Source organism: Scyliorhinus canicula, chromosome 4 (genome assembly GCF_902713615.1).
Source record: "Scyliorhinus canicula chromosome 4, sScyCan1.1, whole genome shotgun sequence".
Taxonomy (NCBI): Eukaryota; Metazoa; Chordata; class Chondrichthyes; order Carcharhiniformes; family Scyliorhinidae; genus Scyliorhinus; species Scyliorhinus canicula.
The window spans coordinates 134,562,230-134,577,550 of NC_052149.1; the positions used below are offsets into that span (position 1 = coordinate 134,562,230).

Sequence of the window (15,321 nt, forward strand, 5' to 3'; positions counted from 1 at the left end):
TCAACTAGTGCCTATGTTCACCTGTACCCACTAGGTGCCTACAGTTTCTCACTCTTCCTCACTCTCCCGTTACGTCTCGGATCCTCGGGATCCACACAGCTGATGTTCAGGCAGCCTGCTGCCTTCCTCATTCTGCTGACCTTGGTGGAGGCCCCCGTGGGACCTGGACCTTGGGGGTCCGAGCTTACTTTCAGGCAGCAGGACCTTTTATGGTTCATATGTTTCTAGTCATTTTGACGCCCAATCGATGGGTAGAAAGCCAAAGTTTCACCTGGAGCTACTGTTGTTCTCTTGTGCCTATAAATATAGCGGTTAATAAGGTTGCCTTTCTTAATCTTAATTATGAATATGCTTTCAGAGTTGCCAGGTATCTCTTGATACCGCCATAAGGCTCAACCGAATATCGATCAAAGAGCCAATGCACCAGTTAGTTCAAAGTCAATGGTACGTTACACACAGTATGATTTACTCATGCATAATAACACTACAGGCTAAACTACGTCTATCACTAACACCTATACTTAACTTCGGGTGCCCACTTAGCTCAGAGGAACAGTGGCCGTTGTTCGGATCTGAGGCTGTTGGGTTCGAAGAAGTAGCAGGAGTATAGCTATGGTCGTCTGTCTGGTAGCGAGCGTTGAACTTGAACTTACTTGCTTCTGGTGATGCAGGTGGAGGGGTCTCTCCAGTTGAGAGCTGATTCCAAGAGAGCGAACACATGGTGAGGTTCCTTCTTATACTCGGGGGGGTGGGGGGGGGGGCTTCGCGCGCTTTCAGGCGGGCCTTAAACTTGGTCCCAATCAATTGGGCAGCTTCTCAATCACTGCCATCGATCTGAGCCAATAAAGGGGTGGATGCCCTGATGGCTGGGCGGTTTGTGACCTAAGTGGCCGTTGGCCTTGCTTTGTTCGTATCTTCTTGCTGAGGTAGTGGCGCTGGAATGTCTGGGACGGTATCGGCTACCCAAGCACTAGTCTTTTGTTTATCGGAGATCGGCCATCAATGTGCAAATCGGCCAATAGTTTCGGTTCTGTCTGCAGTCTGTCTTCTAAATACGCATTCAGGCTCTGTACCTGCTGTGGTGAACGTATTGCATTAACCATTCACCATGTATGTCACTGTATCATGCTGTTGCCCATGTGGGCTCCACCTATGTACCATTGTACGGTATTACACGGAATGTATCATGTTGGTTCCCTTGTGGGCTCCGTCCCTGGCTCCTTCTCTTGAGGGGAGGTATAAATAGCAGCTGCCCTGTAGGCGGCTCTCAGCAGCAGAGCAGTCGCAGGCAGGCACTGTTCCAGTCGATTAAAGCCACAGTTTACATCCACTCTGTTTCGCGTGAATTGATGGTCGCATCACCTGCTTGTTACTTTGCATTGTCCATTTTTACCTGTATGCTCTGCTAGTGTCCATTTTATATGCTGAAAGTGGCCATCCCAGATGGCTACACTGCTGCATCCAGATATCAAAGTGAGAGTGGGAAGGAGGCAGGAAGAACAGACGGAGGCATGACTTCCATGCGAAGGAGACACTTCAAACTGTGTCTATGTCAGGAATTTCAGCAGTACCATTGGTTGTCTGGAGTTATTCTGAATCAAAGTGGTCCAGTATCATTAGTCTGAGAGTAACTAACAGGAGGGTCATTCGCAGACACCAAAATCACATTTGTCTATGCCATCTCTCTAAGACAGATAAGTTCCCCGATCACACGGCGGAAGGAAATCCTGCTGTGGAAATTTGACAGGAAGTGGTTCCTGTTTCTCAGAGGCATCTAGTGGACTCTACTCTGGGACAGGTTGAGGGACATTCTTTCACTAACACCCAACCTAAATTTGTGCCCACAACTCCAGCTCAACAGAGCCAAGATTCACTACAGTCTACTCAGTCACCAAGTAGTTCTACGCAGATCACAAAGCTCCTGAAAGACTGATGCAAATTGAGACAAGTGTTATTGTGTTTCTTTCCCTAAGGGGGATTGGAATCTAAGGGGCGAGGATTGTTGTAGTAAGCATCTTCCAATTGTTTATTTGCACGGATGTCTTTAACAAGTGTGAGCATGCACGTGTGACATCATCGGTAGTGCAGGTTTGCGCAGGTTTTCAGAATTGCCACGAGGAACTTGTATATAGTGGTGTATAACTGCTGCTGGTGTCTGAAGTCAAACTGGAATATTATCTCAATATTTTCATAAGTAAAGATTGAATTTTTTTCCTCGTGTTCGACTATCTTTCTGTGGTCATGTCACGGCAGTTACTACTATGAAATAACCCAGTTTGCTCTCAACAAATATTGCCAGATCTGCTGAGTATTTCCAACATTTTCTGTTTTATTTCAGATGCACGTTTTATTTGATCATTCACTTCATTAATAAACATTATGATGAAATGAGTTCCAAGTGCCAATGCTTAGGGAACTCTGAGGATGACATCTGTTATGGAGTTTCACAGCTATCCAACACTATCCACTCACTCCTCAACTGACCATAAGACACTCAGAGTTCCAGTTCACGGTCTTTATTCAAACTATAAGGAGACCTGTTCCCACCAGGGTGGCTTACAGACCTTCAGAACGATACATTGCAACAGTAATTATAACTTTTGTTTAACTTACAAGTAATTTGTATACATTAATCAAAAATATACATTTGTTTTGCTCATTATTCGTGAGAATTCATACATTTCAGGTTTCGAAGTTGATTTTCCGTCCGCAGGTGGATGGGGTTTTCCAGCCAGGTTGCGGACAGGACAGACTATTTTTACGGGATCGTTTCTAGCCCTTTTCCCCATCCGGGATGAGTGCAGAATGGATCCTGAAGAGGGCTGCTCAGCCAAAACACGCTCTGTTCACATTCAAAAAGTGAGACCACTCAATCAAACTCCACCCAACAACCCCCCCACCCCCACATGGCCGGTCTAAAGCTAGGGACTTCCAGATCTCATAGTCCTGACCGTCACCTCTCACTGCAAGGCCTGTCTCCGTGTGTGTGAGAGGGGCTTCTTCTACGTAGATGCCTGGTGTGCGACATCTCTTAACGTGGGAATGCACATCAACAGGCACACGATCCTTGACATAGGGTACGTCCTGGTCCAGTGCTGAGGGAACATCGAGACTGGAGATCACCCTGCTGCTGCAGCTTTCATCCGCCATCACAGTCATTTATACCATATGAATATCTTCCGCCTGATCTGACGTGAGGAATTGTTGTGGATTGCACTTTGGTTCCTCCACTGCAACTGTACTGTCATGGGTGACCCTGCCAGGAGCTTGATATTCCTGATGGCATTGCTCTCAAAATCAACGAGAACCTAAAATGTGCAATCATTAAATGATACAAACAGGCACCCATCTATGTGTCCTTGACTGTTTTCAGTTGTTTACGGCAGTCTGGTGGTCTATCAAAGTTCCTCTCTACTTATTGTCCCCTTATTTTTCAGCAGTCCCAGAAGTTTGGTTGAGGCTTTCCAGCTGCAATAATTTTAACTCCTTCCGTTACAAGAATTATCTTTAACAAAACCATACTGACTCTCCCTGATCAGACATGAATTATCTTTAACAAAACCATACTGACTCTCCCTGATCAGATATGAATTATCTTTAACAAAACCATACTGACTCTCCCTGGTCAGACATGAATTATCATTAACAAATAAATACTGACTCTCCCTGATCAGACAAGAATTACCTTGAACAAAACCATAATGACTTTAACAAAAGCATACTGGGCAGGATTCTCTAATAATGGGGCTATATCCCCACGCCGGCGTGAAAGCCGGCGCCAACCACTCCAGCATCAACTTCCCCTGAAAGTGAGGAATTCTCTCCTTCCTAGGGGGCTAGGTTGGCGCCGGAGTGGTCCCCGCAGCACCAGCCGGCGCGGAATGGCCTGCACGAGTTCGCGCATGCACAGAACGGCTGCCATGATCCGCGCATGTGCGGTACGGCCGGCATATTTCCACGCATGCGCGAAACGGCTGGTGTATTTCCACACATGTGCGGGGTTCCTTTCACCGCGCCGGCTCCCGGGCAATATTGGCCCTACAGGGGCCCGGCGCGGAGTAAAATAGGCCCCCATGGAACCAGCCCACACGCCGATCGGTACGCCCCGCTCGTGGGCCAGGCTACCGTGGGGACCGCCCTTCTGGGGTCGGATCCCCCCTCCAGGATGGCCCCCGCACACTCACCTTCCACAAAATCATACTGACTCTCCCTGATCAGACATGAATTATCTTTAACAAAATCATACTGACTCTCCCTGAACAGACATGAATTATCTTTAACAAAATCATACTGACTCTCCCTGATCAGACATGAATTATCTTTAACAAAACCATACTGACTCTCCCTGATCAGACAAGAATTATCTTTAACAAAACCATACTGACTCTCCCTGATCAGACATGAATTATCTTTAACAAAACCATACTGACTCTCCCTGATCAGACATGAATTATCTTTAACAAATCCATACTGACTCTCCCTGATCAGACATGAATTATCTTTAACAAAACCATACTGACTCTCCCTGATCAGACATGAATTATCTTTAACAAAACCATACTGACTCTCCCTGATCAGACAAGAATTATCTTTAACAAAACCATACTGACTCTCCCTGATCAGACATGAATTATCTTTAACAAAATCATACTGACTCTCCCTGATCAGACATGAATTATCTTTAACAAAACCATACTGACTCTCCCTGATCAGACAAGAATTATCTTTAACAAAACCATACTGACTCTCCCTGATCAGACAAGAATTATCTTTAACAAAACCATACTGACTCTCCCTGATCAGACAAGAATTATCTTTAACAAAACCATACTGACTCTCCCTGATCAGACATGAATTATCTTTAACAAAACCATACTGACTCTCCCTGATCAGACATGAATTACCTTCCACAAAATCATACTGACTCTCCCTGATCAGACATGAATTATCTTTAACAAAACCATACTGACTCTCCCTGATCAGACATGAATTATCTTTAACAAAACCATACTGACTCTCCCTGATCAGACATGAATTATCTTTAACAAAACCATACTGACTCTCCCTGATCAGACATGAATTATCTTTAACAAAACCATACTGACTCTCCCTGGTCAGACATGAATGTCACAAATGCTCAGTCACTCAATCTTTAATGACATGATATTAAAATTGATAATCATTGGCAGGCAGATTATCACAGATTAATCAGAAATGAACCTCAGATATCAGGTTTAATTTACCAGTTTTAAGGATTTGTCATAACAACAAAATGCTGGAAACACAGGTTCAGTGAATGTGTTTTGAATTGTTAATAAATGCTTCAGTGAATCAGTGACCTGGTAAAATGACAATGTCCCAGTTTCATAGTCCAACTGGACTCGGATCCTGGAGTTCAATGGGATCAGATAGAGGTTGGTACGTTCATCATCGTGCCAGAACGTGACCTCATCAGTACGAAGATATAAACACCAGGAATTACTGCTTTCCCCAAACCAAGAATACTGCCCCCCTTTATCAATACTCCCGTACACAATTCCCATTCCCCATTCTTTCCCATCACTCTCTCCATCCCAAGAATGGGTTCCTGAAGAGAAGCTCTGCAAGGACAGAACTTGGTAATAGTCTTCAAACCTCTCTGGGTGAGGTAGGTAGGACTGCTTCTCTTCAGCGAGAGTTAATGATCTTAGATCATCAGACAGAATCAGATTGTCGTTTGCTGTGTTTGGGTCCAGGCTCAAAGGGCTCCCTAGAGAGGAGAGAAGAGATTGGTCAGGCAGGGTTATTCCACTCAGATCAATGATTGACAGCTGCAGGGTAGGAGAGTCTAATTCCCAGACACTATCAGCCCCATATAACCTGTTAGACTGTCCTTTCCCAGCTTGAATAAATGGCCTTCAATCAGAATACCTGTGTGGCTCCCAGCGCTGTATATTCTGTGTGAACAGAACTGTGTATCTGTTCCATCATTAGCCACATGTCCAGTGCACAGTGGGTATTGTAGGCAGTGTCTGTCGTAGGAAATGGAGCTTGTACCCAGTCAGTATTAGGAGGGTAGGTGAAGTCTGTAGTGTTTTATTAAACTGGGCATACTGCTGGAATCCTCAGACACAATGAGAACAGCAAGGTAAAGGCTAAGATTGTGAGTTGTATAATCAGATGGGAAATATGAAAGTCCCAGTAGAAACAGTGAATTTTAACAGAAGATTTGGGCACGATTTAGCGTCGCCGCGCCTGACTTTATGTCGGAATAAGGCTCGAAAAGACTCGCGAGATTTAACAAAACTTCGTGAGACGTCATGATCTGGATCTCGCCCTTGCTAGGCATGATCCAGATCCACATATTTAAATAAGCCATTAGGCTCATTTAAATGTGCATTTGAGGGATTCCCTTGGTGCCCAGGGCCAAACGGCCGTGCTTAGGAGACCCTGCCAGGGCTCTGTTTAGTCCTGGTTTCCACGAACGTGGACCAGTTGTACCAGTACCTGGGGGGACTCCCAGGCCATTAGAGACTCTCTGGTGGTCAGGGAAAGGGCAGGGTACAACCTGGCACTCCCTTTGGCATCCAGGCACCTTGGCACTGTCATTATGGGGCCTTGGAAGTGCACCTCGGCACCCTGGCAGTGCCATCCTGGGTAGCACTGCCAGACTGACAGGGGCACTGCTGGGGTTGCTTGGCTGCAGTGCCAGGATGTAAAGGATGAGGCTTGTAGGGGTCAAGGAGTTTTCCGGGGGCCTCCCTAAGGTTGGAGGGTTGGATTGGGTCAGGCAGACAAAATGGTCTGTGAGGAACCTTTCATGCCTTTGGACTTTCAGAAGGCTTTTGACAAAGTCCCGCATAAGTGATTATTGTGCAAAATTAAAGTGCATGGGATTGGGGGAAATGTATTGACTTGGATAGAAAACTGGTTGGCAGAGAGGAAACAAAGTGTGAATTAATGAGCCCTTTTCAAATTGGCAGGCAGTAACCAGTGGGGTACCACAGGGATCGGTGCTGCGACCCCAGCTATTCACAATATATGTTAATGATTTGGATAAGGGAACAAAATATAACATCTCAAAGTTTGCAGATGTTACCAAGTTAGGTGGGAGGGTGAACTATGACGAGGATGCAGGGATCCTACAGCATGATCTGGACAGGTTGGGCGAGTGTGCAAATCAATGGCAGATGCAATATAATTTGGATAAGTGTGAGGTTATTCACTTTGGCAGCAAAAATAGGAAGGCAGATTATTACCTGAATGGTTTGGAGAGGTGACTGTGCAGCGGGACCTGGGTGTCCTTGTGCACCAGTCGCTGATGGTAAGCATGCAGGTGCAGCAGGCGGTAAAGAAGGCTAATGATATGTTGGCCTTCGTTACGAGAGGTTTCGAGTATAGAAGCAGGGATGTGTTACTGCAATTATACAGGGCCTTGGTGAGGTCATACCTGGAGTATTGTGTGCAGTTTTGGTCTCTTTCTCTGAGGAAGGATGTTCTTGCTCTCGAGGGAGTGCAGCGAAGGTTTACCAGACTGATTCCAAGGATGGCTGGACTGTCATATGGGATTATTCTCGCTGGCGTTCAGAAGAATGAGGGGGGATCTCATAAAGACTTATAAAATTTTAAAGGGACTAGACAGATAGAGATGATTTGGAGTTGGGGACCAAGGGCAATGTGTCCAAGTTTGCAGATGACACTAAGATGCGTGGTAAAGGAAAAAGTGCAGAGGATACTGGAAGTCTGCAGAGGGATTTGGATAGGTTAAGTGAATGGGCTAGGGTCTGGCAGATGGAATACAATGTTGACAAATGTGAGGTTATCCATTTTGGCAGGAATAACAGCAAACGGGATTATTATTTAAACGATAAAATATTAAAGCATGCTGCTGTGCAGAGAGACCTGGGTGTGCTAATGGATGAGTCACAGAAAGTTGGTTTACAGGTGCAACAGGTGATTAAGAAGGCAAATGGAATTTTGTCCTTCATTCCTAGAGGGATGGAGTTTAAGACTAGGGAGGTTATGTTGCAATTGTATAAGGTGTTAGTGAGGCCACACCTGGAGTATTGTGTTCAGTTTTGGTTTCCTTACTTGAGAAAGGACGTACTGGCACTGGAGGGTGCAGAGGAGATTCACTAGGTTAATCCCAGAGCTGAAGGGGTTGGATTATGAGGAGAGGTTGAGTAGACTGGGACTGTACTCGTTGGAATTTAGAAGGATGAGGGGAGATCTTATAGAAACATTTAAAATTATGAAGAGAATAGATAGGATGGATGCGGGCAGGTTGTTTCCACTGGCGGGTGAAAGCAGAACTAGGGGACATAGCCTCAAAATAAGGGGAAGTAGATTTAGGACTGAGTTTAGGAGGAACTTCTTCATCCAAAGGGTTGTGAATCTATGGAATTCCTTGCCCAGTGAAGCAGTTGAGGCTCCTTCATTAAATGTTTTTAAGGTAAAGATAGACAGTTTTTTGAAGAATAAAGGGATTAAGGGTTATGGTTTTCGGGCCGGAAAGTGGAGCTGAGTCCACAAAAGATCAGCCATGATCTCATTGAATGGCGGAGCGGGCTCGAGGGGCCAGATGGCCTACTCCTGCTCCTAGTTCTTATGTTCTTATGACAGAGTAGATGCAGGGAAGATGTTACCAATGATGGGTGTGTCCGAAGCAGGGTCACAGTCTGAGGATTCAGGATAAACCATTTCGGACAGATATAAGGAGACATTTCTTCACCCAAAGAGTGGTGAGCCTGTGGAATTAATTACCGCAGGAAGTAGTTGATGCTAAAACATTGAATATATTCAAGTTTGTGGAATTAATTACCGCAGGAAGTAGTTGATGCTAAAACATTGAATATATTCAAGTTTACGGCTAGATATAGCGCTAGGGGAGAATGGGATAAAAGGGAGAAAGTAGGATTAGGCTATTGAGTTGGATGATCAGCCATGATTATGATGAATAGCGGAGCAGGCTCGAAGGGCCAAAAGGCCTCCTCCTGCTCCTATCTCCTATGTATCTATGTAAGTGCCATTAAATAACAGGGTATTCTTTGGTGCTGTAGCGGAGAAACACCCCACTAAATGTGCCCAAAATTAGACGTAGATTTTTTTTTGTTTAATTGAACTTGTGGTGTCTGAAATGAAACATCATCCAAGGGGAGCTGCTGAGTTAATGAACTATGTTGCTATTACTGAGTCTGGGGACTGAGGATTAATCTCAGGTTCCTGATCCACACACACAGCGAGATGATATTAAAGTTCAGGAATATTCACAGTTGTCTGAACACAACTAATCCGACCTGCTCTTATATTGGTGAACAGTTACATGCTCTTACTGATGATTCCTACTATGTCTGCTTGGTACTTTTTCCATCCACTCAGCTTCGTCTGGTTAAGTTGAGATATATTGGATAGGTTCAGGGTGAGCATTGGAACATCTGGATCTGGGACGCTCTGACTCTCAGTCACTCTGTAATGAAATGAGAGAATGTTTTTATCAGTGGGGATATTTCAGAGCAGAAACCCAAAGGAATGAGTGATCAGCGTAACAGCTGGCACCTTTCTAATGCTCGTACTGACCCCCTCTGCAACCCATCCTGAAAATGGCAGAATCTCAGGATTTACAGTCTCCCTATATTCACATTGATCTCCACACATTGTGATAAAGTCTATTTTTTGTGTTCCTGTGTCCTATGTGAACTATCAGTCTGTTTCAATGCTTGTTACATTTGTTCCCACCTAGTGTAAGGGTCCTTCCTGTTTGTTCCCTTATTTCCACTTTCTTTTATTTTTTGCTGTTACATTTTTGATCCATGGGTGATTAATGGACATGTCAAATTAAGGCAGGTGGCTTGTATCTTTAATTCAAGTAGGAAGAACCCGGAAGACTGTAATCATTTCAACAGAACCCGCAGATTTGTCGGCTCCAAAGAGGGAGTTGGGTTGGGACTTGGTTTATTGATTGGCTGGTGGCCCAAAAGGCTGTGCTCCGCCTGGTAACCTGTGGTGATTGGACCTGATCTGACTGGAATGATCTTCACAGTCCCAGGTTTCAGTTTGGTTTCAGTTTTGATTTTGGTAGCACGGAAAGGGGATCCAGTTAACTCTCTCCAGAAAGATCCAGCTAACTTCCTCCAGAAGGCTACTGTCAGTGCTGTCTCACTCCATAAAGCCTGTGGGTGTGATATTCTTGAACCTATAGAGGCCTGAAGATAAACCTCAAACTGAAAGCAACATTTGAACAGAATAAAATGCCTCTCCAGAAAAAGCTGTGAGTAATGCATTTCTAAACTACAAAAAACCTGAATGACTGGGTATACAAAGAAGATCATTACAGGCTGCAAACCAAAAACTTTAATCTGAAGCTTTTCTGTGAAGAAACATGTGCTAAAACTATCATCCGGAACAAAGACTCTTTCTTCCCTCTACTTATGATTACCCCTTTCCACCCCTCGGTGTTTGTGTCTTGTGTGTGTCGAGGGTGGGACAGTTAAAGTGTGTATTAGGTATTAATTAATAGTTAACCAGTTGTATTTTTTGCATGTTTCATTTTAGTTCTGGTTATAAACAGCAATCATGTTCGCATTTACAAACCTGGTGACTGTGATTATTGGGCAGCTAAGGGCCAAAGACTTTGGGTATTTTTATAAGAATTATTAGTTAATTCACTTGCATTGTGACTCTGGGGCTGGAATTGACTGCGAACTAGCCAAGGGTGTTGTAACATTAGTAACAAGAGCAGGACTCTCTGACACAGGTCAATTCAATTGCATGCAATTCCGAGACAGTATGTTTTAGTCATAAAGAAGTCCTACACAGGAAGAGGTCCCAGAGCAAGAAGGAGAACCAGAGAAGGGGCCATAAAAAGGAGGAGACCACCGGGAAAAGGAGCAAGGATAGAGCCTCCAAGTAGTCAAAATGTTGCAGTTGGCAGTCTTCTAATAATTCAGGAGAAGCAGAGGGGAGCTCAAAGGGCAGTGAAAAGTTGGTGATTTCATTCTGCAGGTGTTGGAGTCATGGGATTCTGCTTGCCATGGCTGAGGAGCTAAAGTTGGTTTGTGAGCTGGCATTTGACTGCATACTCAGGTATCCCGGGAACAGAGTCTCGGGAAACTTGTCTGAAGCCCTGCGAGGTGAGCCAGCATTTTGAGTGGGAGTGACTTTTGGAGGGAATTCCATGTTTAGATCTTCAAAAGTGAAAGCTTTGGAATCCCTCATGACAGAATTTCAACAGGACTGGTTGATTCACAGTGTTTACCTACATCTGAGTGGGTTGCTGAAAATCTGTGGGGTCTGGCTTGGTTGCATGTGCCATTTATTATGCAGTACCGTCTGTTCCAATTACAGCTAACTGTTAATTCACATGTATTCATGTTGATTCTGAATATTAGATTATATTGTCAATTGTTTTATCTATCTGCCTTTGTAAAGTTTATTTTGTTTATTCAACAATTGGAATATTGTGGTCTTATTCTCTCAGTAAGTTCCAACTTTCTCTACTTTTAATCAAACGTTACTGTTCCCGATTAGGATTGTACAAAACCTTGGGGGTCTGGTCCAGGATCACAATAATGTGCAGCAAGATCCTGGCCTGACACACTGATGGAACAGGCCATGTCATTGCCCATTCTATAGACTGTCTGAGCCAATAACTCCTCAAACCACAGTTAAACATCTCTCAATATTCCCAACATTTGAAAGCACCTTATCTGGGAAGGTGTCCAAGCCATGATTCTCCTTTCACTCTTCTCCCGGATAAAGGTGAAGATTTCCTATGAGCAGTAGGTCCTGTATGAGTGAGAGGGACTTACCTGGAAAGGAGTTGCTTTGAGTTCTGTGAATAAAGAGAGATCAAATCAGTCAACGAACAAACCGACTCCCAATGGAACCAAACAGTGAATTTGGGATTCAGAGGAAAGAGTTCAGTGTGTAACAGTAGGTGGAGCCAGTCACAGGAATGGGGAATAATCCCACATTTCAGTGCACTCCATTCTGGGATAGCACCAACACTCTGAGGGCAGGGCTGAGGGAGCAGCACCAACACTCTGAGGGCAGGGCTGAGGGAGCAGCACCAACACTCCGAGGGCGGGGCTGAGGGAGCAGCACCAACACTCTGAGGGCAGGGCTGAGGGAGCAGCACCAACACTCCGAGGGCGGGACTGAGGGAGCAGCACCAACACTCTGAGGGCAGGACTGAGGGATCAGCACCAACACTCCGAGGGCGGGACTGAGGGGGCAGCACCAACACTCCGAGGGCAGGGCTGAGGGAGCAGCACCAACACTCCGAGGGCAGGGCTGAGGGAGCAGCATCAACACTCCGAGGGCAGGGCTGAGGGGGCAGCACCAATACTCCGAGGGCAGGGCTGAGGGATCAGCACCAACACTCTGAGGGCAGGGCTGAGGGAGCAGCACCAACACTCCGAGGGCGGGGCTGAGGGAGCAGCACCAACACTCCGAGGGCAGGACTGAGGGAGCAGCGCAAACAATGGCCCCACCAATAATGTAGCTTCACACTAGCCTCACAGAAAGCCCAGCTGGAATTTCCCAGCCATTCCTGTCGGCGGGATCTTCCAGTTCTGCCAACAGCCACTGCCACTGGTTTCCTGGTGGCAGTGTGTGCATACAACACGGAAACCCTGTGACAGCTGCGGGAACAGAAGATCCAGCCGCCAGCCACAGCGGGTCGCGTCTGCCGCTGTGAACCACTACAACACCAGGTTAAAGTCCAACAGGTTTATTTGGAATCACTAGCTTTCAGAGCGCAACTCTTTCATCCGGTGAGTCAGATTGTGACACATATAACTGGGGTGAGGGGGCACAGATAATCTCGCCACCCCCAATTCCCAGCCGTGACCCTGTTTATATTGAAGAGGTACCTGAATAAAGGAGAGAGGCTCCCTCTGTACCAGACTCCGGGCTTCTCCATCTATTAATGTAATCTGTTCCATCCTCTTGTTTAATGCTTCAGAACAGCTTCTAATCTGTGAGAGAGCTCGGAGCCCCTCCTCATCAATCAGTTTCAGTGTGGATTCTTCATCTTCTTCCAGTTTTCTCCTCCATTCAGAGAAGCTGTTCGAGAACTTTCCTTTCAGCTCCTTGATTTGTGTCTGAAACCCAAACCAACTTTCATTACAAACAGCCCTTCCACACAGTTGTTACCCTTGTGTTGTTCTCTGCCTTACTCTAACTAGATGGCGTTGATGTGTAGTGTTGATCAGAGAACAAGTCTTGTTAACGAAAAAAACTATTTATTAAATACTACAATTAGATTCGACACTTATCCTAAAGAAACTAACAGTTGATTAAACACCGTTTAAACTATACTCATCCAACATCTAACTCACTAACTCATTAACTACTCTCATGCTCTCTCACTCTCTTCAGTACTCCTAGCTCAGCTCCTGTTCCCATCACCTACTCCAACCTTCTGTAAGACAAGGCTCTGCGTCATCCCCTATATACAGCTAGGAATGTTCCCTCTAGTGACTGTCTGTACACATTCCATTAATCCTTACATTACCTTTATGTATGATAATACCACATCCCTCCTTTTTTTCTAAAGAAAAATTATTACACTTTAAGACATTTTCCTCATCCATATGACTCAAAACACCTTTTACCAGAAGCACATCAGGTTAAAGTCACTACTGCTACTGGTTTTAAATTACCAGGATCGATTTACAGTTTTTAGCTTAGAGAGAGAGAGACTCATACACCTTCTGGCTGCGACTGCAGCTGTCCAGCTCTGAAAACGAAACTAAAACACACCCCGCAGCAAACAGCCTAAAACAAAAGTAAAAAACTGACAGACAGCCCAGCTCCACCTTTCTTAAAGGTACTCTCCCTACAGATATTTAAATAAACACCCATTTATAAACACCGATTTCTTAAAGGTACTCTCACATGACACCTCCCCCCAAGAAAAAAATAAACCGTCAACTTCAAGTTGGTTTCATTTTTCACCTTTTCACTATCCTTTAAGATATGCACACAGTAAATATACTTTTTTGTTTCAAAACAAACACACACAAACAGGTAAAACAACATATTCCATTTTTTGTTTTTCCTCCAACTGGAATCCTTCTCGATTGACAGTGTCTGTGAACAAGAAGGTCTCTGCACGATCCGTCTATTTCTCTATGCCTCAGAATTTCTCTTTAAAGTCAGATACTTTAGTTCAGACTGATCACAGAGTCCCTTGTAATTCTACAACACAAGAGCATTGGTTATCACAGCTTTCAGGCAGTCAAATGCCTGTTGTAAGTCCGCTGTCCACTGAAATTTTTGACATTTCTTCAGCAAGTCTATGAGTGGAGCAACCACGCCACAAAAAGTTTTCACAAATGTTCGATCAAATCAACTCACACCAAGAAATCGCATTATTTCCCTTCATCTTGAGGGTATTGGAAACTCCTCAATAACTGTTGATTTCACATCCCGTGTGACCATTCGACCCTGTCCGATTGTATGGCCAAGGAAAGTGACTTGGCTTTTCCAAATTCACTTTTGGCTAGGTTTATCACCAAACCCGCCTCCTGAAGTTGATCGAATAACTCCATCAAATGTTTTAAATGTTCTTTCCATGTCTGGCTGAAAATTACCAGATGTATTGATGTATACCGCACAATTGGGCAATCCTGAAACGATTTCGTTAGTTATGAAATGTGGCCGGGGCGTTTTTCATGCCAAATGGCATAACTTTGAATTGGAGTCTCAGATGGACTCCAGACTCCATCTGGAGTCACAAAAGCTGAAATCTCCTTCGCCCTTTCGGATAAAGGTTCCTGCCAGTAACCTTTAAGTAAATCCAATTCAGAAATAAAAGCTGATTGTCCCACTTTCCCAATGCAATCCTCCAAACGGCGGATAGGATAAGAGTCGTTCTTGTAACTGCATTAACCTTTCTATAGTCCACACACCACTGTTGGGTACCCACTTCAATTATGCCATTTTTAAGCATACTCTCACTCTCTTTGTTTACCTGAGCCAATTTTAAAGGGTTAAGTCTGAATGTATGTTGTTTGATTGGAACAGCATTTCCCACGTCTACATCATGTATAGCCATTTTAGTACTTCCCAATTTATCTCCACAAACTTGCCCATGTGATATCAATAACTCTTTCAGGTCAGTTTGTTTTTCCTCTGGAAGGTAACTCAACAATTTATCCCAACTTTTAAGAACATCCTCGTTTTTCAATTTAATTTGAGGTATGTCAAATTCACAGTCATCTAGATTTGGTTCGTCACTTTGAGTTAGAATCATTAAAACCGCCTCCTTTTTATCTCCTTCCCTTTCAAAGTACCTTTTAAGCATATTCACATGACACACTGGGTGAGTCTTCCTTC

General features: G+C 44.5%; 1 protein-coding gene across 1 annotated transcript in view; it reads right to left on the reverse strand.

The window, feature by feature from the left end:
* Window positions 1–2,500: 2,500 nt before the first annotated feature.
* Window positions 2,501–15,321, reverse strand: part of LOC119965022 (E3 ubiquitin-protein ligase TRIM7-like) — a 29,655-nt gene continuing 16,834 nt past the window's right edge. Inside the window, exons 3-6 of the mRNA XM_038795227.1 lie at window positions 12,852–13,082; window positions 11,787–11,809; window positions 9,312–9,445; window positions 2,501–5,749 (exon numbers count right to left, since the gene is read on the reverse strand). Coding sequence (XP_038651155.1) covers window positions 5,235–5,749; window positions 9,312–9,445; window positions 11,787–11,809; window positions 12,852–13,082 — 903 coding nt within the window. The 3' untranslated portion in view covers window positions 2,501–5,234. The remainder of the gene's footprint in view (window positions 5,750–9,311; window positions 9,446–11,786; window positions 11,810–12,851; window positions 13,083–15,321) is intronic.